At 51.2% G+C, this 23,055-nt stretch overlaps 7 protein-coding genes across 7 annotated transcripts; 3 read left to right on the plus strand and 4 right to left on the minus strand.

Annotated features, from left to right (window-relative positions):
• Positions 1-271: 271 nt before the first annotated feature.
• On the minus strand, positions 272-2,040 carry CORC01_08695 (uncharacterized protein; the record flags this gene model as incomplete). Its single annotated transcript, XM_022620325.1, has 3 exons — positions 272-332; positions 1,031-1,431; positions 1,495-2,040. 3 exons carry the CDS (start codon positions 2,038-2,040, stop codon positions 272-274), a joined length of 1,008 nt encoding a protein of 335 aa, XP_022473163.1.
• Positions 2,041-5,932: 3,892 nt separating this feature from the next.
• On the minus strand, positions 5,933-6,477 carry CORC01_08696 (uncharacterized protein; the record flags this gene model as incomplete). Its single annotated transcript, XM_022620326.1, has 2 exons — positions 5,933-6,287; positions 6,407-6,477. 2 exons carry the CDS (start codon positions 6,475-6,477, stop codon positions 5,933-5,935), a joined length of 426 nt encoding a protein of 141 aa, XP_022473164.1.
• Positions 6,478-11,121: 4,644 nt separating this feature from the next.
• CORC01_08697 (subtilase) lies at positions 11,122-12,387 on the plus strand (the record flags this gene model as incomplete). Its single annotated transcript, XM_022620327.1, has 2 exons — positions 11,122-11,433; positions 11,494-12,387. 2 exons carry the CDS (start codon positions 11,122-11,124, stop codon positions 12,385-12,387), a joined length of 1,206 nt encoding a protein of 401 aa, XP_022473165.1.
• Positions 12,388-14,841: 2,454 nt separating this feature from the next.
• CORC01_08698 (uncharacterized protein) lies at positions 14,842-15,117 on the plus strand (the record flags this gene model as incomplete). Its single annotated transcript, XM_022620328.1, has 2 exons — positions 14,842-15,051; positions 15,106-15,117. The coding sequence occupies 2 exons, from the start codon at positions 14,842-14,844 to the stop codon at positions 15,115-15,117; spliced, it is 222 nt and encodes a 73-aa protein (XP_022473166.1).
• A 319-nt stretch (positions 15,118-15,436) lies between these two features.
• CORC01_08699 (uncharacterized protein) lies at positions 15,437-16,693 on the minus strand (the record flags this gene model as incomplete). Its single annotated transcript, XM_022620329.1, has 1 exon — positions 15,437-16,693. The coding sequence occupies one exon, from the start codon at positions 16,691-16,693 to the stop codon at positions 15,437-15,439; it is 1,257 nt and encodes a 418-aa protein (XP_022473167.1).
• A 1,071-nt stretch (positions 16,694-17,764) lies between these two features.
• On the minus strand, positions 17,765-18,517 carry CORC01_08700 (uncharacterized protein; the record flags this gene model as incomplete). Its single annotated transcript, XM_022620330.1, has 1 exon — positions 17,765-18,517. One exon carries the CDS (start codon positions 18,515-18,517, stop codon positions 17,765-17,767), a length of 753 nt encoding a protein of 250 aa, XP_022473168.1.
• Positions 18,518-20,399: 1,882 nt separating this feature from the next.
• Positions 20,400-21,516, plus strand: CORC01_08701 (short-chain dehydrogenase; the record flags this gene model as incomplete). Its single annotated transcript, XM_022620331.1, has 5 exons — positions 20,400-20,441; positions 20,508-20,666; positions 20,735-20,841; positions 20,914-21,230; positions 21,302-21,516. 5 exons carry the CDS (start codon positions 20,400-20,402, stop codon positions 21,514-21,516), a joined length of 840 nt encoding a protein of 279 aa, XP_022473169.1.
• Positions 21,517-23,055: the final 1,539 nt, after the last annotated feature.

Here is a 23,055-nt window from a genome sequence, read left to right on the forward strand (position 1 = left end):
TATTACTCCACCAACGCAGTAAGGTTGGACGGTCACGCCGAAGTCGCACATCTATTTCCGGCTTCCGCATTTTAAAATTTCGTATGGAGGTTGGCATTTCTAGGTACTGCCTCGCTCTATCCTTCGCAACAACAAATGTAGCCGCCTCCTGTAGAAAAACTTGGAGTAGGTGACAGATTTTGTAGGATGCCGCATTCATGATTCCCAAAGAAGTGTGAAAGGTCATGCCGTATTTTCAACTAGGACGCAAACCGGTGTCAGAGCCCTCTGCCTACGAGAACTTGTCTACGACGGCATCGATCTTTCCAACGCCAGGATCAAACGCAAATGGCCTTGTTCAAAGTTAGTAGCGTTACGCAGGTGCACCGGTAGACTCTTGATGGCTTAGGACAAAATTACCAACTTCCTAGAATACAACCAACTAGCACGTAATACCTTGCCTTTTTGAGGCTGAGCGTTTACAACACACTAGACCTAGACCCCTTGTATGAGGTTACATCAAAGTCTTCGGGCCAGAGTCTGGAGTAGTATCAACGTACTCTTGGCAATTGCTAAGCAGACCTAAGCTGGTGCTATTTCCATATTGATTACGTCCGTACCCTTCAAACATTTGCAACCTTTTTAACTTACGCCACAAAAGTCAGCCTTTAAATAAGCCAAGTTTCCAGTCCCAAAAGTGATTTTTTCACATCGGAGAAAATATCTCATCAAACTTGGGTATTAAACGAAGACGTTTGCTTCGGGCCATTTACATGTCATGATAGTCCATAACGTCGTGGCGTTTGGCTAAAAAACCTCTGCTCGATCCCACACATTTCTTAGCCACCCCGTGCGATATTGCAAAAGATTCGTTTTCAAAACTTGGACGCGATCTTGGTCCCAATAGACAAATCCATACTGCCTCCACCCTCCAACCGTGGCTTCCACTCGATCCAAACGCGTGTTGTCTATGGCTAGATGGTTTGGCGACTGTCGCAACAACTCTGAGCCCCAGCGGCGACAATCCAAACCGTCGAATGCATCGACCCACGCGAAAGAAGGACCAATTGCCGAGCCACCAGTGGTGATGGCAGGTAGGCTCTCTTCATGGCGATAGATAGCATCTCGCAGCCTCCTGACGTTATAATCATGAGACAGCGCCGAGTACACGGTTACGTTCCGCCGTCGGAGCACCTCCGGAATCACGTCGCTGGGTACGTGGTAACCTCCTTTGATATATTCGGGCGCTGAAACATGTTTCACGTCTTTCAATGCAGCGGCGAAGATTTTAACAGTTTCTGGACCTCTGCGGAGTGCACGCCTGAGTGTTTGTCGGAACATTTCAACATCGTAGACTTCATGCTGCGTGTTCGGCTCGATTGTGTCATCGTATGAGACCAAGAATCCGTGCAGTCTGCCCATGAAGTCGTGGATCCCGGCGATTTGCTCCATCTGACAAGCCGTGAAGCAAGAATTTAAAAGCGTCCGTGTTTCCATCATCACCTCCTCACATACCCGGGCACAAATAGTTTGCGTGAGCAACTGATACCGCAAGCAAGCCAGGGCGATACGGTCTCGTTCGTCTGTTGTGACCGCGTTGGCTGCCTTCGAGTCAACAGCCCGTAGCTGGTGTCGCTGGACCACGGCAAAGAGGTCGGCAAAGTCTCGAGCGACCGCGTCGCATTCAATAGCCGTGGTCAAGTGGTCAGCAGATACGATAGATGTGTCGACCGCATTTGCGTCGAGGTATTCTCGAAAACTTGCGTATGCCTTGGTAGCGCCCACCACGTCCGTTGCATGCACACTGAGAGATGTGCTGGCTCTCGGGGTGACGGCAAGTGCCACGGCACCTTTTATCATGGGGGCAGCATCGCAGTGGACAATCTGTTGGATGACGCGCCGCTGTTCCGCCACAAAGAATCTCCGCAGCGAGGGAGAGGCGTTGATGAGCGCGCCAAAGTCGCGCAAAGACTCCAGAAAAGGAAGAATCGCTAGGAGCAGATCTGCGGGAAGGCTTTCGAGAGGACATGATGGCGCACAGCTGATGCTCGATTCACCCATGTTTGCCGGATTGGAGATGATAATGGAAGAGGTCAAGTTCACTTGCGTAGTTGGAGACTTGCGCCATTCGGTTTCTACGGCTCGGATATCAATTATCCGAACCCCCGGCGACATTTCATCGACGAGCTGCCAAGACCACTTGTTGTATGGTATATGCATCGATATCGCTGATACACCAAAAAAGACTTGGGTTTGAGTTTGTTGAGCGATGAGACTGCAGTTGGCAGCAGGCCGCAAACTTTCGTGCTAGATTTGGCAGACCTCCAATTGCGAGGGGAGGAAAATAGATTTAATGTGATATTTCGTTTGCTTTCTCCTCTTTGTGTTTTTCGTGATCACCGACGCATGAGGCCGGCTTAGGATGGCATTTTTCCATTTTCCATAATGGCTGCTGCGATGTTTCATAAAATGGTGCCCTTTCGAGCGAAAATGTACTATTGTGGTAGATGGTCAATGCATGTAATCATAAAGTGCACTTGTACGTGCATTACGTTCATTCTAATCTATTTCAAAGGAAGCATGGTGATTCAGTTCGTGCAAGCAGTAGAAGCGAGAATCGTTGACGATCTGGGCTCGGATCCAGTCCGCATAAGCTAGAACCCTATAATGAGTATGGGGGAACACAGATAGAAGGTTCTAACTCGAAACCTTGAACTCAATGTTTTATTCAGAATTGTCCTGTCTCATCAGGAGGCTCAAATTTCAGCATAAGCTTGCTGCCAAGACCTTTACTGGTTTATTGACGAGCCATCGCGGAGAAGCGTTTGTTACCTCGCCTCACAACGCAGTGGCTAGAGTGACAAGAGGCCGGTGGTGATGCGCGACTGTGCACCCATTGCGTCTTCGGGCCTCAGATGCACATGCTTGTAGTTTGTCTTTCAGAACGGCTGGTTGCACCGCTGATCGTTCTTGGGGCTACAGCGGCTGCTGACCGCTACTTTCAGCCACTGTCAATCATGCAGTAGGCGCCAGCCCTGGAACAAACAAAACAACATGAAATATGAATTCTATTCGCTTCGCTTGCGTTCTGCAATTCTGCGTTGCCTACATTGTACGAAACATGGCTAGCTTCCTCGCAAATGGCTGATCTGGCCGGAAAGCTTCACGATGTTAGCTCAGCTTGCTTCCATGGCAATATTTGTACGTGGCGTGGTAAGTGCTACATACCAGCAACGCGACTGTACTCTGTCGCTGTAATGGCGTGCCATTACAGCGGGTGCCAGAACGAGTGCTGGAACGAGTGCTGGAGGTTGTTGGATGGCGTAGGATTGTACCTGCATGTGACTTTCCGCGACCAAACCAGCAGGCGGACCCCTCCACAGGGGGCAGAACAAACGCCTAATAAAACAGATCGGTCTAACAGGCAGGGCAACTCAGGGCTTCTTTCCGAGCGCCAGCCTTTACCCAACCAGCATTACCTAAAACATCCATAATCGGTAATGCACCGCAGTTTAGGAGCATACCAGAGACCCGCGCCACCGCCTAAACACCTTTCGGCAAAAAAATCGAAAAAGTAATAGCTTACTACGTTGAACGCTCAGAAACAAATAGAAAAATTTTAAGTAGTAAATCACTCCTTTTTAATAGGATCAAGTGGTATCCTGACTTCATAACTCTCTAAAGCCTATAAGAACAAGCCGAGCGTACCCGGGTCTCTGACTCCGTTGCCTCGGACGAGACGACGACATCGCAATACTTCCACCCCCTTCTCCTGAGAACCAGAGCTCGGGCGATGCTTTCCATTTCAAACGAACGAACCCTCCCACGCGCCGCAGCCCCGCGTCTGCCGATACCCAGCCCAACGTAGGTACTGAGATCGTTCATTTGGTAGGACAGATAGTACTTCGTGTTTTTTATTCAGATCATGAAACGTTATGGCAGCCGGAGCGACAAATCCAGATCAACGCCCCTGATAAATGGCTGGCGTATATATCTAGTGTTGAGCATCGTGCATGCTTAGGAGAAAATCAGCGTGACAAGTGGTATATTTTGGTAGCGGATTATCGCAGCTTTCAAGAGCAGACGCAAGGGCCGTAAAGTCATGTTTTAAGTATTATAGGAGGGCAGCGCGGACAGGATAGGTATTACTGAAAGATCTGCGCGGCTGGGGTTTCAAGCGATAGCCGCCGAATACTGGTATGATTAGGGCGGCAGGGATGTCGCACTGCTTGATGCCGACATGAGAGGTTCTTGAGAGGGTTTATACACTCGTCGACGGACCGTATACTTGTTGAGCCCCCGGCGTTGATTGTTTTGTTGATTGTTTTGTGGTCTCGGCGGTTCCGATTCAAACGCGCGGTCTTCATCGGTGGAGGTTATCGGCGGTTTTCTCGTAGTTATTTCAACTCCTTCGTTTGAGCTAGGCGAGATAATGCAGCTGTTTTAACAGTGCGTTTGGCGAGCGGATCGCCAAAATATCAGCCATTTTTATTCCGCGGGGTTGCCGGTACATCTGTGATAACTGTCACTGCTCAGACGTGACAAAATTTACGAAGGAATTAGGAAACATTGCTGCGTGAACTTGGGGCATCAGGGTGTCCTACATAATGTTTCTTCCTTCTAGCCTTATTGTCGGAATGGAAGCCCAATTCGACCTCGAGTCAGCGCCAGCGCAGGGGCCATCTGCGGGTCTCTATATCAGCGTTTGACCGGCGATCCAGCCCACGGTTGGAACCTCTCTTTTCCTCTTTACGCAGAGATCAATATAAGTTAGTTGACCCTTCGTCACCACGGTTCGATCGAACAAAAGACCCTGTGATACGTAACCCAACACTTATTTACCAGCCCCGCAGCTTTCCCGGCGTAGCCACGTCCCCCTTGCCCCCTGAGACGGCCGCTCCGTGCGTCTCTCTATTTGCATTCATTAAGAGAGATCACTGTACAGAGATGCTATTAAAAAATTCTAGCTGACGTGCCAAGATAAGACAAGGTATACCACCTAGTTAACGGTATCAATATATAGGTCTATGAATTAAATAAAAACGCCCTTCTTTATACTTTGCAGAATTTTTTTTAAAACGTTAATTTTTTCTATTACAATTTTTATTACAAATAAAAAGATATTGATCGAGGTACTTCTCTTCACCCGAGTGGGAACCAAATCAAACTTGCGAATTAAACCGTGATATTCCTCGGCGAACCTCGGGTGAAGCATATCTGCCTGCTGAAGTCGAAAGCCCCTGGGATTCCGGACCTCGTTGTAAAGAGCTCGGCCAAGACCGAAGAAACCTGAGTGTCAAAATAATCAGCATGACAGTAGAAAATTTGAGCGCCGCGAAACTTACGACTCTCGAAATCCAATTCTACAATACACTGGGTGGTAACATCTTAGCAAACATCATGACCACAGATAGGCTCATGTCTCATACCTCTGGTGGATAACCGTCCATGATGGATTTCCAGATATCAGTGCCCATATAACAGCCAAAATATACAAGAAATGAAGCAAGCGGGAAGTGATCTACGAATAGTGAGAACAGCGCAAAAGACTTTCGGAAATTGGGCGATTCCTGACCTCCCCGCAGGTACGTGAGTAAATGGCCCAGGAGCCTCTCTGCGACCCTGCCTCCTTCACCGGGTGTCATCGACGTTGATCAGTCTCCTATGCTTGGCATCATCCAGCCGAAGGTTTCGGAGAAGACTCCTCTCATATCAGCTGCGAGCCAGGCACCGAGTGCCAGGTTGAGACCGCTTGAATAAGCAGCCAACTATTATAGGTCGCATTGTAAGATCGAACTCGAAGTGAATGAGAATGGGCCGTTGCCGTTGAACTGATGAGGAGGCGGTAATTCAACACATTCACAAAGCAAACCTGACTTTGGCCCTCTCACATATAACACAGAGTATCATTGCCCGCACATGCGGTGTTCTTACCCCGGTATCATCAACTCTTTCAAACTACACGCACGATCGCAGCGACAAAGGCTAGGCGACCTTGAACCATATCGTATTTCGTCGGAGCTTGAGCGATAGTAGAAGAATGTGCCGCAAGTATTACTTCACCGGCGAGGCCGAATGCATGCACTTGGGCGTATTCTTCCGAGACGAGAGATGTCGCCGCGTCAGGGACGGAGGCAGAGCCTGTCCACGGAACACCTGGATTCACCAATGGATCAACGGTGTCCTTGATGTTCAAGGGCTCTGTCGGGACTGCCGCGGAGACGGTCTGAGAGTTGGAGAAATCATCTGGCGAGATGAGCCGGGCCGTACAGAGCGTCAGAGACGACGGAACCAGCAGCCTGAGGAGCCTGAGGAAATGGAGGGAGAGTTAGTCTGAGGAAGTGGAAATAGTCCCGACGACGGCGGCGGCGATGATGGTGAGTCGCTTTTGGCATTTACTTGCGTAGTCGCCAGAAAGGGCAGGTACGGCGAGCTGAATGGAGCAAGACAAACGAGCAGCGTCTCGTCATAAGTTCCGAAGATGGCGAGCGGCTCCATTGGGCTATTTGTCGTGCGTGAGAGGGTGAGGTTTAGGAAGGCGAATGGTGTTCTCCATTGCCAACCATCACATCCCGGCTCTATGCCGAGACATTGCAAGTTCTAGTAGCGTGCCGCCCGCTCGCCTTATAGAGCAGGTGGCGAGGCTTCAGCTGGGCGGCACGCCCTCGGCATAGCTCCCCTGCGGCGTCGCACGCTGGGGCTGGAATTGCGGCTTATGGGGTATCGATTGAGTGTAACGGGGAGCTCGGCCGGATCACCCTCCGGATCACGAACGTTGCACTGTTTGCCAAACTCGGAGATGTCGGCTTGGAAGTCTCTGTACCAGATGGATCAAGCCAAGTCTTGGCGGCATCTGAGGCATATCGTAACCGTTCATATCTCCGAAGTCTCAGGCCATCGGGCATGATGCCACTGGGGCACGAGATCGTGTGACGGTGCGGTAGCTATTGGCGCGGTGTTGAGGTCGTGCTGAAATCGATAAATTCCGATAGTATACCGGGTGTGTACCGGCACCTGGGGTCTCTGTGGCCATGGGCGGTTCATGGCGGGGTTGCCAAGTGATGATCGTGAAAGGAAGGTGAGCAAGCTACGCCATCAGATATTGGGCTTGGCCAAGGTGATCTTGCAGCAGCGAGGCGGCAGTGCTGAAGACTCTTGGCAGAGACGGGAGCCAAGCATTTGTAGGTTCTTGGAATGCCGGTGGTTCCTGGCTGGGGCTGCCGAGTGTGGCAGGTGAGTGGAAACGGGGAGACCAGGTCCAACAGGTTCTGCAAAGAATGCCACCATTCATCGGCAGGAAAGCGTGATTGTCGCCAAACGAGATGCTGCAACCTCCTTCCAGAAGACCACTAGCGTAGCAACCTTGCTGGTCTACCTTGTTCAGAGCCGCACATTGGTGTCCACCTCCTCTTTTCAGTGAGCGAGGCCCATCGTGGGCAGTTTTAGCGGCGGCGGAGATTGAGCGGTACACTCAGGCATGGCCCAACTGTGCGCATAATACTCAAACGGTGTTGTCACGTTGTGTGACTTGACTATTCCGGCCCAGGGCGTTGTTGTAGCTGCTATGGACTGACGGCAGGCAATGCATAGGCAGTGGGGACGAGGGATGCCCTATTTTCCACCTCGGTCAAGTCTGTGAGAAAAAGACAAAGTCGACAGTTTGGCATCAGAATAGGGAAGGTTCTTTCAACCATCACCCCACACCAAGCAAGATCTCGGCTGCTGTTCTGCGGCACCGGCGAGCCTCGGGGATGACAGGGGTGGTGGAAATGACGAGGCTTGAGACCCAGCAGAGGAATTCCCCAAAATCGATATAGCGCTTAACCTTGTCCTGTTTACGGCTGTTACCCGTCTTGGCTGGCCTGCGGGATACGACGAGTCTGGAAGGACGTTAGAAAACCGGTGCGTGGTGGATGCCAAAGTCCGGGGCCAGGAAGGTTTCCGTAGCTGCTGACTCGGTTACATTGAATGGCAAACTATCAACCTGAGAGAGATGGGTATGATGTTGACGGTAGAGGTGTGAAAGTGAAGCTTGAATCTTGAATCTTGAATCCGAGGCCGGGTCACGGGCAGGATTTCTGGAGCGTTGTGTGCTCCCCCTTCTTGCTTCTTGCTGCCTGGACTGTACCAGATAAGAAGACTTGACTTCAGACTGATAGAGAGAGAGAGAGAGAGAGAGAGAGAAACCAGAGGTGACGGTCGGGCATTTGCCATCCCACCACATGCGCTCCGAGAAGGTACCGGTAGTGGAGAGATGGAGGGGTCTTGGTACCTTGGATCATGTCAGCGTCGCTAAAGCAGAGGGTGACCCCACTAGCTTATCACGTTATCGGCGCCTTGAAATGGCGCACGAATCAATCGCTGACTGCACCCACCTGCGACCTACTACGTCAGGTAGGTACCTACCGCGAGAGACCCACTTGCCGGCGGGAATTTCGGAGAGGCCCGTCTGGGAAAACGGGTCCTTGAAAAGTACGTCCGTCTATCGACACGTATATCGCATACCTGAGGAACCTTAGTCATAACGGTGGCTTGCCCAGGATTGGCAGCTATCTTATCTCTTGTCCCCCCCCGTAAGGTAATTTTCCCGACCGACAGCCGTCCAATGTTGGCAGCAAATATTCAATGTTCAAGATGACTTGCAGAGCCACGGAATCATGTGGCGTTTCCCACGACGAATGGCTTGGACGCACACATGTCTTGGCCAATCCTATTCTGGGCTTTACTTCAACTTGAACGTGCAAAGAAACGGGTGGCTGCTGACGGCGTACAGGTGTTCGTCTTTTCTGGGATCTTGATCAGGAACCAGGGGTTACCCACCATTGCCGTCCATTTAGAGGCGAGCAATACCCGCAGCGAACACTACACCTGCTCACCTGGACACGGATGCGATGCGCTGGTATGCGCTAGTATTTGCGTTAAGGTCCAGAATCCCTGACCAGCACCTTTGACGCGCCCAGCACAGACCAGCAGCAGCTGCCGAGATCTCCTGTAGACCAACCAGCTTATCTCAACGTCCCAAAGGGCTCGGAGGGCATTGAAGCACTCGAGGCGGGAGGATTGAGGAAGCTGCGGCCTTCATTACGTGCTTAATCAAGTTTGGAATTTCTGATCCTCAACTGAGGGGCCTCGATGAGCTGCTTCAGGGATTCTCTGTTGCGTGTGTGCGAGTCCGTGTCGTCTTCCCCTCCAGAGTCCCCACAGGAGCTCTTATCCTTGACAGCGACATCTTTCTTTCCAGAGCCTCAGGGTTCCCCTGCTCTGCTTGCATTTACGTGCAGTAAACAGGAATTCACAGCCAATTCGACTCACCCTAATCAGGATAGAGTGCAGCGGATGGTTCCATATCCATGCAATCAACGACGACACACACATCGCTCACTTGTTGTTCGTTATCAAGAATCACACCGGTAAAGTGCTGTAAGTCTATACGTACGGCCACAGACAAGCGGCCCCCGGGTCATGTCAGATGTCTATAGCCCTGCCGCCAACGAACCCGCCCTCAATCCCATGAAACCGCAGCACGCGATTCACCGCCGCACAACCTCCCCGTCAAGTACCTTATGAAGAGCACTGGAGCACTTCACTCATCAGCAGCAGCTATCACAACTGATTCGCAATTTGCTACCTCGCCCTCACCATCCTCTGCTGGGGTGCAGCTGGCAGCCCACAATTCCTCCAGAACTACCTAGTTTGTCACCCCAGCCACGATCGCCGATTGTCACGCTCCACGGCCAACTTCCAGATTAGGAAGGCGGGATATCTCAGCTGGGGTAGCATCACCTCAACCCACGAGGATCAACCCTCTTCTCTGACGAACCAGGGCTTGGCTACGGCCTGCGATATCGTGTGCCACCCCGATGTATTCAGTTGAAGCCCAGGCTCTGTCGAGACAAGGACAAGAAGCACAAGGTGCTGAGGTCGTCAACGTCGCCACCACCGACCTGCAAAGGGACTTCATACGCATCAGCTGCCGTTACTTCGGGTCCATGACTCTTTGTGCCTAGCACCAGAACAGAGGAACTGCCGCTTCTCAGCCACTCGGCAGGGGTCTGGCGCAAGAGCTCGGGAATCCACCGCATCCTCAATTTATGCATAAAAAAGCCTTGGCACTGCCGTTCCGAAGACCGTCCGGTATTGGACGTGGAGGGTTATTGCTAATGGCCATTAGTGTTCACAAAACTCAATCCTATTGGTGGCTTTTGGCTCGGACAACTCTCTTCGTGTCTCTCTCTCTCCCTCTCCCTCTCTTTCTCTCTCACTAGGTGTTGGAAGTCTACTGTACATCGTCCAAATGCCGGTGTTGTCGCCGCCGCATTCCCGCTGCCAACGGCACCCACATCAGTTGTTTATCGAGGCTCTATCCGCCTCCCGCCCGCGGCGGCGGGACGCGCTTCTCCACCGGTATTGATCCCCGACAATGTTTGCTTCTCGTCTATCCGTAGTAAGTCCTGGTATCTTGCAAAGCTTATTGGTTGTATCTGAACAGGTGACGACAGAGGGCTCGAGATGCTTGCAAAAGCCGTGGTGTTGCCCAGTCTTCAAAATAGCTTGCGACCATCTGATAGCTCCGTTGCATTGCCAAGCCGGTCTAGCATGCCTCCTCACTCCCCCAGCTTGCTGCATCACCAATATCGTTGTCAATCAACTTCCTATTTTTGATTCTGTCCCACAAGCTTCTGAAATGGCTGGTTTATGTCGCCACATGGTGCCATTTGTCCTCTCCTTCCCCTTTCTGCGGACCACATCCTCTTATCGACTTGGGTCACTCGCCGTGCAACCACCATTGCACTTTTTCGCGACATAGCCAAGCTTGACAGGTTCATCCCGACTTGGACCCTGCGGCGATGGCGGTTCTCTTGCATGGGTTCCGAATAATGTACGTACTGCTTCTCGAGAGACACCCCGGAATTTTGTCTGCAAGCAGTAATGCGCCATCAAGGGCCTGGATGACCCAGTCACTTACATGATATGTAACGGGTGAACATCGAGCCTCAATCAGTCTCAATGACGAGGAGGAAAATTATATAACGTCTTTAGACAACCCACGATGTTCAGATCTTTTTCTCTTCACTCCTCACTCCTCATCCTCTCCTACAATCCCAACTCCAACTCCTGCATCTCGGTCCATCGACAGTCACAATGGTCGGTTTCAAGCACTTCGCGCTGCTCGCAGCTGCTACCTGCAGCTTCGCTGCTCCTACTCCCAAGGAGTCACCCGCCGTGACTACGGTTCAAACCAGAGCTGAGAACGCCTACATCATCACCCTCAAGAGCTCCGTTGGCTCCGAGGGCCTCACCTCTCACTTGAGCTGGGTCAACGATGTTCACGCCCGCAGCCTCGACAAGCGCCAGTTCACCGGTGCTGAGCGTACCTACTCTTTCAACAGCTTCCAGGGATACTCTGGCAAGTTCGACGACGCCACCATTGAGGCCATCCGACAGAGCCCCGAGGTGAGATTTGATGCTCGGACACGAATTCAAGGGGGACCAAAGCTAACACGGGAATAATAGGTTGCTGCCGTCGAGCGTGACGAGATCTACACCCTGAGCGCTATCGTCACCCAGACCGGTGCTCCCTGGGGTCTCGGTACTCTTTCTCACAAGACCTCGGGCTCTACGTCGTACGTCTACGACAGCACCGCCGGCACCGGCACTTTTGGCTACGTCGTCGACTCGGGCATCAACATCGCCCACAACGACTTTGGCGGCCGCGCCTCGCTCGGCTACAACGCCGCCGGCGGTGCCCACACCGACACCCTCGGCCACGGCACCCACGTTGCCGGTACCATTGGCTCCACCACCTACGGTGTCGCCAAGCTCACCTCCCTGATCTCCGTCAAGGTCTTCATCGGCAACTCCGCCTCCACCTCTGTCATTCTCGACGGATACAACTGGGCCGTCAACGACATCTCCACCAAGGGCCGCGCCGGCAAGTCCGTCATCAACATGTCCCTCGGCGGCCCCGCCTCCACCGCCTGGACCACGGCCATCAACTCGGCCTACAGCGCCGGTGTCATCACCGTCGTCGCCGCCGGTAACGACGGCGCCAACGCCGCCAACACCTCCCCCGCCAACGCCCCCAACGCCGTCACCGTCGGTGCCATCACCAGCGCGTGGGCCATTGCCTCGTACTCCAACTACGGAACCTCCCTGGACATCTTCGCCCCCGGCACCTCCATCCTGTCCACCTGGTACACCTCCAACACCGCCACCAACACCATCTCCGGCACCTCCATGGCCTCCCCTCACGTTGCCGGCCTTGTCAACTACATCCAGTCCGTCGAGGGCCTGAGCACCCCCGCCGCGGTCATTGCCCGCATCAAGGCTCTGGCTACCCCCAACAAGGTCACGGGCACCCTCCGGAGCAGCCCCAACCTGATTGCCTACAACGGCAACGGCGCGTAAGCGGTTCGAATCTGACTTTCGTCGAGGAACCGAAAGAAAGCCGCGGGGTGGGGAGGTTGATAAGATGTTCCGCTACTCGCCCGGCGAAGAGCACTGCTCGCTCACTTTTGCACATGGAGGAGTTGGGATTCCCTCAGCAGAGATGAGCGAGGGGGGCTTTTTCTTACGATGGAAATGAGATGTTTATAAGACTTCGCTGCCTTGGTTTTAGGCCATGGCTCCTCCCCCTTTTTGAGATTTGCAGGTGTCATTATGGGCACGTATTTGATAGGACAATAAAGAGGATGCATCTGAACATAATTTACCGAGGTGACAATGTTGAATCGCGATAGAGTGAAGCTGCAAGTGCCTAAACTTGGATAAGTAACCGCAAGGACTATCAGAGTGACAAGCTTTGATGTCGAGACTCACCCGTCTTGGCAAGCGGGATGCTGGATCCATAGAGTATGAATCTCACTCGCATCTGGCCCGTCCGCCGCAGCCCGGGGATTCACAATCCCTGACAGCAGCCTCCCCAGCAATCTCGTATTCTGTGTCCTGGAAGCTATTGCATCTGTAGGCTGGGGCAAAATGGGCGGAAATTGAATGCGACCATTGTGCCTTGATAACAATCCAGCGACTCGCGAGGGCGGCGGGTAAGGGTTTTCGCGGGGAAATAAAGATCGGCTCCCCAGGTCCAAGGACTCGGGGTTCCCTGGTGGCCGGTTCAGCATCCTGACTCCTGCCGTTCTCCACGCCGATCAGCCAAGCGGAACGAGGCAGGACTACACATTTGGGTCCATGACCAGGACTGCGGAGTACCCCAGCAAATCATCAGGTTCGTAATTGGGTTTGACGCGCATGAAGTCGATTTGCCCGGTGGACGTCTTGCACAGCTCGAATCTTCAAGTGTGTATAAACACGAGTCACTCTGTTGCAATTCGAAAAATTCAAAACTTTATCAAGTTACGACCGCAACGGACTTTGTCATTTGTCATTGAAACTCCCAACCCTTGGCAACTTCGTTTTCCAAGGCAGAGCAAAACACTCCGCCATTTATGGGTCTGTGTCGACTCATGTGTAGTGAGGCAACTCATAATTAGTCGACCAACGCCAGGGTCTTTGGAACCTACTCTCGCATCTGAAGCAACAGAAAAATTCCTTGATAACTCAGTTAGCGGCAATGATTGGCTAGTTCGTTGACGTTCATTATCGCCCACCCTCTTCCAATCTCTACGCAGTGCGGGTGTTTAACTCTTCAACCCTGAGAGGGTTAAAATTGCCTGACGTAATCCTCCACTCCAGTAGTCTCCCCAGCCATCTTAACTCTCTGTGTGTCAACATCTGGGCCTCAATCAAAACTTTGTTATATTGACAGTCTCAGTGCGCCATGGTGTTGTGCTTTCAATCGTCCTTGTTGTCTTTTCAAATTGATGTCATGGCCAACGCAGCCGGTAAACCTTTTGGCCGTCTCCCAACTTCGCTCCTCACTTGGGTGCTTTTTTTCCTTCATTTTCTTCCTAGATTTTACGTCGTCTGCGATGGAGAGATACGGAGAAGGCCTTTTATGTTATGGAAAAAGCTGCAAGTGACATAGGTATAAGGAGAGCGATCATTGCAAAGTTTGCAAGCGCAGCTTTTGGCAACTGGTTGGCTCCAGTTGAATACGCGTAAATACAAGTAGGGGATCTCACTGCAGCATTTTCTAGCGTCGGCTCTCTGCTGCGCATATATAAGGCCAATAACTCAAACCTTTCCCTTCCATCTAACTTTGGAAAGATTTCCTGCCGATCGGACTTTGCTTATAGTAACCTGCCGGGAATTTCAACGCGCCTGTCAGACCCCGAGGGTCTTCGGCCCCGTCAATGTTAAACTCGGAGCAGGGAAGACGATTCGGTCTGCGACCGCAAGTCTAACCACCCGGCTAGAGACTTTCTTCTCTGCTATTGTAACTAACCAACTTGAAGGTAGATATGCTGCTACCTTGGCAAGGCAGATTTACTACTTGGGAAAGGACTCTCCCTTTCTGACTGTGAAATATTTTGTACCTGGGTTTTACAAGCGAAGAAGACAACCGAGGGATAACTAAACATCACTACTGGTGTTCCATCTTTCTCTGTGAGACTGGCAATTTACTACAGTATCCTCCCGTGACGGACAGTCCTTGCAGCAAGGAGTTTAAGTTTCGACGTCATGAGTCAATGTGAAAAGGAGAACATTGTTGAACCATATTGACTGTTTCATCTGCGCAGATGAGCTCAGTTGATGATAGTGGAGCGCACGCGAGGTGGTCGCCGCTCGGCCAACTCCGGGTACTGCAGAGTGTTGCCAAATCATCAGAGACAGTCTGGTTCGAAAGGTATTAAATAGGAACGGTTGATGCTGCTGCTGAGCCTGACTTTGGATCACCATAGCCTTTACACTCTCATCCCATTCCACTTCAAGTCACTCACTCACACACAACCGACCGCCATCATGCTTCTCCAGCCTACTCAAATCGTTGCCCTCGCCCTCGGACTGCTGTCCGCCACCGCCGTCGCTGCGCCTGCGGAGCAGTTGGAAGCTCGTCAACAGCAGCCCAAGGAAGTTGGTGCCTGCTACGATACTCAGTTCGCTTGCGACTTCCAGGGATGTTTTGCCGATTTCGGATGCGATCAGATCAGCGGCGGAACTGCCTGGTGCTGCGTCAGGTGGTGTAAGTAGATACCTCAACACCTCTCTTACTAAGTCGGTGTCAAGCGGAATGGCTAACGGGTAGTAGAAATCGACTCAGCGCATGATTACAACCTTCATAGACTTTAATAGAGTTTTCTTTTGCCTATGATCAGGCTATACATCGGATGTCAACAAGATGTCGATCCCTAATGGCATTCTCGTCTTGATCAAACTTTGCTCCAGCCCTTTTACAATCTTTCATCCTAGAATCGGTATCAAAAGCCAGAACTATTGCTAAATATGTATCCTACTTTTACGCGAAGGAAGTCAATAAAACGATCTGTGTCATTCTTTTCTCTTTCAGTCATTGACAGTCATGGATCCGAGTGCAGCTTCCTCCAAAATTACACGCATCCTATGGTCTCGCAATATCTCGACCCGCCAGCCAAATAAACAACCAGCTGATTGAAATCATAATCTTCCTCCTCCAGCTCCTCGTCCACCCAAGACTACCCGAACGCCAAGCCAACCATGCGCTCATCCCAGTCCATTCCTGCCGACCTCCAATAATACCATCGTGGCGGCCCAGGTAGGCCAAAAGCGCTCTCTGCTTGTAATGAAAGGGTACGGGATCGGCGTTCGAGTTCAGGACGCTGGTGAGGTACTCGCCTTTCTGCAGAGCTACTTCAGCCAACGTGGGCAGAGATTCTCCCTCGATATCGGCAGCGTCGCCGAGAGCGTAGACATCATCCAGCGGACTCCCGTCCGGGCGCAAGACACGGAGGAACTTGTCTGTCAGTATACGAGGCAGGCCACTCGCTGGCTTCTTCACGGGCAGCTTCTCGACCAAGGCGCTCGACTTATTTCCCGTAGCCCAGATGAGCAATCCAAAAGGCAGCCGGCCGTCCTCTTTGGTAAAGATTGCGTCGGCCTCCACGCTTTGGATGTGCGATCCGGTCTTGATCTGGACGTGTTTGCCTTGCAACGAAGTCGTGGCGTACTCGCTCAGGTTGGCATCAAAGGTGGAGAGGATCTTGGACGCGACGTCGTGAATGGTGATGGTCACCTTGCCATCGAGGTGAGGAAACAGGAAACGCATGTCTTCGAACCAGAGATCCCATAGCTCGGCGGCCGCCTCAATGCCAATGGCGCCGCCACCGACGATTCGAATGTTCAAGTAATCTCGCTGGTCCTGTTCGCTAGTCGTGGGAAGCGAAGCCTTGTCGAGCATTTGGAGAATGCGCTGTTGTATCAAGCGGGCGTCGTTGGTCGTCTTCAGAAAAAGAGCATGCTCTTTTGCACCCGGCGTACCAAAGTCCTGCGTTTCGCATCCTGGCGCAATGCAGATTCTGTCGTACTTTACTTCAAAAGCAGTTGGGTCTTCGCCGGCGGTGGCCGCGTCGGTCTTGCACCGCACGATTCGCTTTTCAAAGTCAATGTCCTCCGCGATGGCCTTGTAGTAGTCCATCTCCGTCCTGTGCTTTCTCCTGACAGGTTCTTCCGCCAGACGGAAATTGAATAGCCCGCATGCTGCGCTGGCCAGCAGCGGGGTGTACTGGATTGTTCGAATGGGCGAAATGACCTTGACACTGTATTTCGTCAGGTCGATTTTTTGGGTGAGGGTGAAGCCGCCCCAGCCGGTGCCGATTACAACGAGGACTGGTTTCGACATGTTGAAGTGTGTGCCCCTCAATCCACATGAGTTGTACTGGCTTAATGTGTCACGTAGCCCGACCTTTGGCTGACTTCTTATGCTTTTCTCAATCCTTGCTCCATTTGGAACGAAAAGTATCAACCTTACGTCACGAATCCTGGATCGTCAGCGTGCGACATGGCAGTTACTCCCCGTTACGGTTTCGTGGGTTCTTCGGACACGGAACGTCATCGATTCTCGGTATGTAGCATCGCCTAGCTGGGGGGGAGCTCGGAGGTTAGATACCTTGGTTCGGCGAGATATTACTGGCTCAAGCTGGCTGCGGCAGCTTGGTCCGAACCTGGACAGATGCCGGGAGATCTCCGCGTTCCACCCGGGCCCACTTCTTCGGCTGGATTGGTCCGGTCGATTTCAGGACGGGGTCTATTCGTCTACATGGAAGCCGACTTTTCTAGACTTCCTGCTGCTTACTTGGGCTGATGGAAGGTTTGGTGAGATTGCGGGGAAGGTTTCTTGCCAGCTTGGCGTGGTTTCCGAACGGACGACTTCATTGGTAGTGTATTGGTGGACCGGCGGCAGCATCCTAAAAAATCGAGGACGCTCGTATGTATGTGTACACTTTCTTACTTGAGCGGGAGTGTCGGATGTAAGCATTCACCGTCAGAATTCCAGTCCTAGGCAATGCCCCCTCAATGGAGGTCACAGCAGGATCGCTGAAAAACTGTTGTTCCACAGACGAAGCCACATTCTTTTGCCCATGAACAGAGTTGGGTCGGAGAGTCGCGACACCGACAAATGCAACGCCTTGTTATCGTTAATACGTTAGGTGGGAATTTTAACACCATGAGGCTACTAGTATAGTTCAGAGACTCGATGTTCTTGTACCCATTTTCCAGCGCTACACTTCATGTTCTCATCATTAGTCGCTCGAAGACACATTTCCAACGATGAACAGCCCTCCCGTGATAGTCCTTACAAACAACATACAGCTCGACGTCAAACTAGTTATAAAGCAATCGCGAAAGGAAATCAATTTTGGTTCGATGCCATGAAATAGCAGGCAAGCCATATGGCACGTGTCCAACCAAGCTAGGCGAAATGAGGAAGCAAGTCGCTAGCACTGAAAACAGCCGACAGTTTTTCTATGTAGGTCGGCTTGAGAATGTTATCGGCATGAAGATCGTCTTGTGTCCAAAGTGCATGAAGCAACGTCTTCACGGAGTGGAGTTCGCGAGCCGGTAGAGTGTTTTCCGCGTTGGAAACAAGATTCAAGATGCGAAGCCTTTCCTCGTCAGTACGAGCTTCACAGCCGAATATGAGTAGCGGCAACGGTCTTTCACAGGTGCCCATGACAGGTAGGAGCTGCAATCCCCGTTCGACTAATGCAGCTATTTCTGAATCCTCTCGTTCACCTTGGTTGGTGGTGCGACTTAGATATACCAGCGTTGAAAGCCGATACACTTCGGATTTGGCGGCGATTCTGTCTGCCTTGAGATCCGTCAGGCTGTATGACGCCGAGATTTGGAGGCTTTCAATATCTCCCTTGAGCTTTTCGAACTTGCGTCGGTATTCCTCTGTAGGGGTTTCGGGATTGCCGGCCGGCAGGATTTCCGCAACCACCTCGGAGAGTAGACGCAGAGGTTTGAAGAATCGCTTGCTTTCGAAGGATGCTTGACCAATAATCATCGAAAGCTCGACTTGCGCCTTCTGCCTCGTTTCTGGTGACGTGAATGGTCTCGTGTCGCAGATTGCCTGACTTGGTAATTCGGCTTCGGGTTTTCTCCAGTGACGGAGGCTGAATCGAGCCAATATCTCGTGGTAGGACACCCACTCCAGCAACATAGGAGCGTCCGAAACCCTCCAAAACTTCTCCAGTGAGACGCTTTCAATGAGTGTTCGCGAAGAACGTAAATAGCATAGCCAATGGTTTGTTGAGTGTGAGCTCTTTTGAGTCTACAGAAATGGTTAGTTGGAATAGGAAGCAGACTTCACAAGCCGGTAATTACACCAGAGCTTGTTTGCAAGTACATAGGAGTATGCGTGACAGACCTCAAACATGCAAAGAACCATTCCGGCTGCTACATGTTGGACGGCCTTATGGACCGACATTCCTTCCGCAGCTGACAAAGATAGGGCATGTAGAGCTGATATCTTCAGCTCTTCTCCACGGAATCCCGGCCCATACCGGAACTGTACTGCAAAGGCTAGCAATGCGCATTGCAGGGCTTTTCCGGCATGCGAGACTTCCGAGAGAGCAATCCGAAGCAATGCTTCTCCCAGTGGCTGGTTGCCGAAGTTGGAAAGTTTCGGTGTCAGAGTCTCTTGAACTAATGTAAAAAGGGGGCTACCGTCAGTCATCCCGGTTTCAAAGGGGTATTTCAGTATGGTATTTACAGAAACGGAAAAGGCTATGATCGGTGACAGTTGAGCCGGACGAAGACCATGGCAACGGATGCCCCATGATGGGATGTATCGTGCGCCGAGCAGCGAGGAAATTGTATACCTCGATATCCCAAGAGGTCGCATTGACCATGTGGAACCGACGTGGCATACTGCTGCTCCGTGAAGACAACACGGCTCGGCTGATGAGTGATCGCTTGCCGTCAACGGTCCTTGGCCAAGACAATCGAAGTCCGTAACCCTGGCATCTTCGGTTGGATTTAATGCAGCTGGTACACCGTGGAACCCGGCGATCACAGCTGACTTTGCGATCTGCCGAGTTCATCCATTAGCAGATTCATCGTAGTAGTGTGCACAGTCCAAACAAAAGTTGCTAGGAAATGTGTCCAGACGGTCTGCTGTGGTGGTTGGGACACATCAAGCCTAACTTACCTATGCACGTCCCGCATCGCTTCATGGATGATGTTGCGGGTCTAGCCGCATTCTTTGATTTCGGCATGTTCGCTACATTGAGAGAGTAAGGGAAACGTGGAATGAGGGAGAAACGGGAACTTGATCACAAAACTCATTCGCAAAAAGTTGCTTGCTGACTGGACTTTAGAGAGAGCATTCAAAATGGAACAAGCCGACCACCGTACCGCTTTGATTTCTAAGCGGGTGACAGCCCGTTGTCCAGGGGGTCAAAGATGCACGCCATCTTAGTGCGACCCCCCTTGGCTGGACGCTAGGAGACTTCCGACTTTCGATTTCACTGGGCAACTTTTTGCGAAGGATGCTCACCCTAGCGCCTCCACAGACCAGCCAATCAGATATGCATGTGAAACATAAGCACCAAAGAGCGTGGGCATCTTTTTGCGAGACAAATCGATGGCAGTCTTCTTGGCGTCATTTTGTATGCGATTGCTTACTCATGTGATGTAGAATTCGACGATGATCTGAATGAATTGTGCCATCACAGTGGCAACACTTACTTTTACAAGGGTAATCAACTTCCAATGACGAGGCTTCGGGTTGTAGAGACGATTTGATTGTGGCGGGGAATGTGTGGAAAGAGGCCCTTCAACCTGCATAATCTTGTTGGGAGTTGCACTCGTTTTGGGAAAGGCCCAATCACATTACCCACGGCAAGCTCGAACTCGGGAGGGGTACGGAAACAATGGAGAGGAAAACATACGAGGATCCAGAGGATATATAAACTGTCTCGATGCCTATGTCCATCTCAATCTTTGGGCACATCAACTGCAGCTTCAAAATCAACTATCAATCTTGAAAGCCAGCACAATCACAGTATTCGACCTTTTCCCAATCTTATCCCCTATAGAAGATGCCTTCTTACCTCGTCACAGGAGTGAATCGCGGCATTGGCGTAAGTAGAAATCTCGAGCCTCTCTAGAATTCCAAATTGCAGAGATAAGACTAACCAAATCGATAGTGGGGGTTTCTCAGCAAACTGTCCGAGGATGCGAACAATACCGTGATTGGCAGTGTTCGCGACAAGGCTGCTGTTGAGAAGAAAATTGCCGATGAGCTTGGAAATCGACAAAACATTCACATTGTCGAATTTGAGCTAGGTGACTACAATAGCATTGAGGTTTGTAAACTCCAATGAGCCCGCAACGTTGTAAACGCGGTCCCAGAAGGCTAATACAACCGGTGTAGAAATCTGTTCCAGAAGTCTCCAAGATTACTGGGGGCAAACTCGACTACATCATTGCCAACGCAGCATTTGTCTCGACGGTTTCGAGCTGGCTGCCCATTGGAAAGCAGTGAGTCTTTCAAGAGGGGGCGGACTGGAATCTGCGGTAGTTCTGCATTAGCTGACCCAACATCTTAACCAGAGCCGAAAAGCCGCAAGAACTTGACGAGGATCTTTTGAAGAGCTTCCAGATCAATGTTGTTGGCAACATCCACCTCTTCCACCTCTTCCTACCTCTTATTCTCAAGGGAGATGTGAAGAAAGTCATCGCCATCAGCTCCGGTATGGCTGATCAAGAATTGGTCAACCAGTACCGTCTCGAAGTCAGCGCCCCTTACTCCATCAGCAAGACCGGCCTGAACATGGCCGTGAGCAAATTCCACGCCCAATACGCCCAAGACGGGGTTCTCTTCATGAGCATCTGTCCCGGAATCGTAAACACTGGACACAACCAGGACTGTGAGTTCTCCAACGTTGAAAATGGATGCAAGCCTTGTTTCTATCCCGCGACTAACCATCATTGCTTTCAGTGAACGAGGAGCAGCAAGAGTACTTCCTCAAGACTGGTGCCATTTTCAACGAATATGCGCCGGGTGTCTCGTTCGCCACTCCGGAGGAGTCTGTCAATGATGTTATCAAAGTCATCTACGACTCGAGCCTTGAGAATGGGAGAGGAGGGGAGTTCATTTCTCATTTGGGTACCAAGAGGTGGCTGGAGGCCAACACAGGAAGCATTCCCCTTTGAAGTGCTATGGGCTTTGCACAACCTTGAGGCGTGTTCTTGAGTGATACGAAGTATCCGGCTGAGTGTAATTGATTTTGAAAGTGGCAAATAGGACGTAGAGCTATAAATTGTCTCAAGTTTGTAGTGACTCAATAACCACCCTCAAGAGTCCGAGGTACTCGGTACTGACAGTGCCGCATGATCGAGCTCGCAGCTCAGATAGGTTCCGGAGCAAAACCAGTGATACCTCTTGGAGCGGCTGATCTATCACCAGACCGCATCCTTTAATCGAACGCGCTATGGAAACTCGTCAGAGACTAAACTCCTTCTATCGCGGTCGCTGCTGGCACTCATAGCAGTGCACCCTGATGAGAAGATGTGTTTGGTATTCTACTGAAGTTTACCTTGAATTACAATAATCCAATCGAATGTTTCATCCTCAAGGAAGACACTCGCATGCATGGGCTCACATAACTGAAGATACTTCGCATGTAGTTTCATTGAATCTGGGAGGTAATGGGCATTCCCCATCAACTGACTCGGGGTACAGATTGGGTTTGACTATAACACTTTCGAGCATGCGCCCTCGGGCGCCTTTATGGACTGGCCCCTCCCGTCCGTGATGATGTCAAACAATACTATAATTCCTTTTCTCACTAATGGTTTTGCGGGTCTCGCTACTCCTTCTCCTCCTCCTCCTCCTCCTCCTCCTCCTCCTCCTCCTTCTGCTGCTACCGCTGCTGCGATCGTGCTTACTCCTACGTAACACCGGTGCCTTCCAATGCTGACAACTTGAAAGGTGGCACACAAGTGTTTTGGTTGTAAGGCTCAGAACCTACCTTCTCGTATCACTGGCATCTCACAATTCTGACGACTAGCAAGCTCCGGTTGCAGATGTTACGGAGTTAGGACTAAAGCGGTAATAGCAGGCATCTGACACTGATGGCGGCCGAGAGAAGATTCACAAATAGTTTTATAGGACTCAAAAACTTACTGTCGGCTGTTTGACAACATGGAAAGCTTAACTCAAGAGGATCCGCCGTCTACGTGACGAAGTATGAAGCTTAGCACTGCTCTTCACATCAAAATAAATCCCAAGACATTTAAAACAACAATCCTAATTATATTCGTCAAGATTTCTCTGTTCTTCCCTCATCAAAGTCGGCTGTACAATATGCCTTACCGATTTCTCCAAAAAGAGCCGACACTGGGGTTACAGAAGAAATCATCTGGTGTCAAAATAAAATCCACTCCTTTTGCACTCTTCTGCTTCGCCTAAACTGGCTCTTTCTACGCCTGACTGTGGGGTACCACCAGGCGCACATTGCGACATACTTGGCCTAATCAGATGCGAGTGAAACGGAATACATATGGTGTGTTTGGAAAAGCACAAAATAACCTTTTTCGGGAATTCAGTTGAAAAACCTGCTATCATCGACGACTTTTCAAGATGCATTGCGGGGCCACCGATCATACGTGGGCGTACAGCTCGAACTGCGCTGAGGCTCGCAAGCCGTGTCTTTGGGAGACAGTCAAATGCGCTGTATGAGCAGCTCAATC

The sequence above is a fragment of the Colletotrichum orchidophilum genome (assembly GCF_001831195.1).
Source record: "Colletotrichum orchidophilum strain IMI 309357 chromosome Unknown Scaffold_75.1, whole genome shotgun sequence".
In the NCBI taxonomy this organism is placed as follows: Eukaryota; Fungi; Ascomycota; class Sordariomycetes; order Glomerellales; family Glomerellaceae; genus Colletotrichum; species Colletotrichum orchidophilum.